Source organism: Asparagus officinalis, chromosome 2 (genome assembly GCF_001876935.1).
Source record: "Asparagus officinalis chromosome 2, Aspof.V1, whole genome shotgun sequence".
Classification (NCBI taxonomy): domain Eukaryota; kingdom Viridiplantae; phylum Streptophyta; class Magnoliopsida; order Asparagales; family Asparagaceae; genus Asparagus; species Asparagus officinalis.
In genome coordinates this window covers 83,348,108-83,350,344 of record NC_033795.1, presented here as the reverse complement: position 1 = coordinate 83,350,344, position 2,237 = coordinate 83,348,108, and the positions used below count along the sequence as shown (strand labels likewise).

Below are 2,237 nucleotides of genomic sequence, written 5' to 3'. Positions count from 1 at the left end.
TGGATTGGTTTTCTACCAAATTAAGAGGAAATGGCTTCAAGCAGAATTTGAAGAGGATGGCAATTTCGGCGGCTATATATAGTGTCTGGAGGGAGAGGAATCTCAGGTGTTTTCAGCAGAAATCAAGAACAGCAATCCAAGTGGTTAGGAATATCAAAATTGATATCTTAACCATTTACATGAACAATTCCATTACAGCGGTAAATAGAGACTGGTTTTTATCTTTGTAAGGTTGGTTAGATAAGTTGATGTTTTTTTTGTTAGTTTTCTCTCTGAAGAGATCTTGATGTGAATAACTGTTTCAATTTGGTGAATGAAATAAAATTAATTCATTGACAAAAAAAAGACGGTCATTTATGTACTATCAAACTTTCTTATGCCAAAAATAACTTCAGTCTGCTTTTTAAGCATCTCACCTGATCATGAATCTCATGACCAGAGCAAAGTACTATTCCTCATCAACCTGCACATCCAATACCACAGCCAAAAAAAAAAACACAGAAATGCACAAATTAAATCTCTACCTGCACTAGAACCAGAAACAAATGTTTAATATGCAGTCCACAATCTCTTAGCAGGAAAATCCAGTCTGTATATATAACCTGAGATTTCCTTCCTCCATATAACTTGTATCATAGGCACTTCAAAACTAATTAGTTGCATAACTTAGATCCAAATCAAGTTGCCAGGGAAAAAAAACTATATGTAATTAAAATTAAAGATTATATGGCCTCCTGCTTCTTTAAAGACTCGAAACTTTCGTCGTCCAAAGCCATGAAACTCTCTACGTAGAAGCTGACCCCGAAGAAGCTGCCCTCCCCACTAAAGATCGTCGCTTCAACTCGTTCTTCCACTGGGTTGTAGACCTGCAGCTTGCCGTCGCACCTCTCCAACAGCGCTCTTCCATCCTTCTCCGCGTGGACGACGCAGAACTGATGAGGATAGCAGCAGCGACAGCAGCCACAGATCGACCCTCGATCGCCCCGAGCACTCCATGCACAGCGATCCGCCCAGCCGCGTCAGGCGAAAGAAGCACGCCCCGTCACGAGAGTCCTGTGAGAAATGTCTTACGCCGGGCAGCGGTAGCTCTGACCATTCCTCCCTCTTGAGATCAAACCGGGCTATTGTCTCGTTGTCGTCGTCGTGCAGGTCATCGACAGCCAGCCGCTCTGTAAAAATATCTGGCAGGAAATGGACGGCTTCATCGACGACGTCGTCGTCGCGCAGGTCATCGACAGCCATCCCCCATTTAAAAATAACTGGCAGGAAATGGACGGCTTCGTCGACGACGGCCGAGTTCTCGTCATGAACCCAAAAGGGAGGGCCCTCCTTGATGTCCCTCCATCTCCCTGACCCAAGGGTGAAGACCTCACTTCTTCTGATTGGGTGCTGGAGACTGAAGAAAGGAGACGCACCGAACACACGGAGCACCTTGTATTCCCCTGTAGAAGGAAGGTAAGCGAATGCCACCGCGTGGCCGCCGTGCTCGGGAAACCCCGAAGATTTCCTGGGCAAAGCGATCTGCTCCCTGGTCGCAGGGTTCCGGATGTAGATGTCATCGGGATCGTACATGCAGACGAGGTCGAGGCTGCCACAGGAGGAGACGAGCCTCCTGTTGACGTTTTCACAGTCTAGTAGGGCTGTGGTGCGGTCTGGTAGGGCTTTCCCTCCTCCTCCTCTGCTTTCGGAGGTCGCCACGAGGAGGAGAGGGTTCCGTTCGGATCGGCGGCGGTGGGACGACCTGAAGGAGGGGCTGGAGATGAGGGAGAGCCATGATTTGGACACCAGTTTGAGACGCGAGAGGGTCTTCACGGGGAGGAGGAGGAGGATGTCGGAGACTACGTCGAGAGGGAGGGACGGCGGGTTCGACGAGTATAGTTCGTTGCTGGTTTCAGAGGCGGCGGCCATGTTAGTTAGTTAGATATCAGCCAGTTGGAGGAGTTTACTTGGGGCTTCGTTGAAATAGGTTACGACTTTTCCCCTGACCATGGTCTTTGCTAATATATAAACATGGTGATGGCTGTTGAGAAACCTAAGTGACAAATAAAAAATGTGTGAAACCAAGTACACGACAAATGAAAGATGCGTGAGTCGTGTGACATGTCATTTTGGTGTTTACCATGGCAATAGTAATATAAGCATGAAGCGGAGTAGAGTTAAGCAAATTTTACATGGTACACACATGCATGGAATCATCCATCATCCGCATCTTATATATGTTAGTAATTGGTTCGAAT

General features: G+C 47.1%; 1 protein-coding gene across 1 annotated transcript; it reads right to left on the bottom strand.

Moving 5' to 3' along the window:
- On the bottom strand, positions 430-1,908 carry LOC109831446 (F-box/LRR-repeat protein At2g43260-like). The gene is made up of 2 exons (XM_020398766.1): positions 1,094-1,908; positions 430-463 (listed from the first exon to the last, which is right to left on the bottom strand). Exons 1-2 carry the CDS (start codon positions 1,906-1,908, stop codon positions 430-432), a joined length of 849 nt encoding a protein of 282 aa, XP_020254355.1.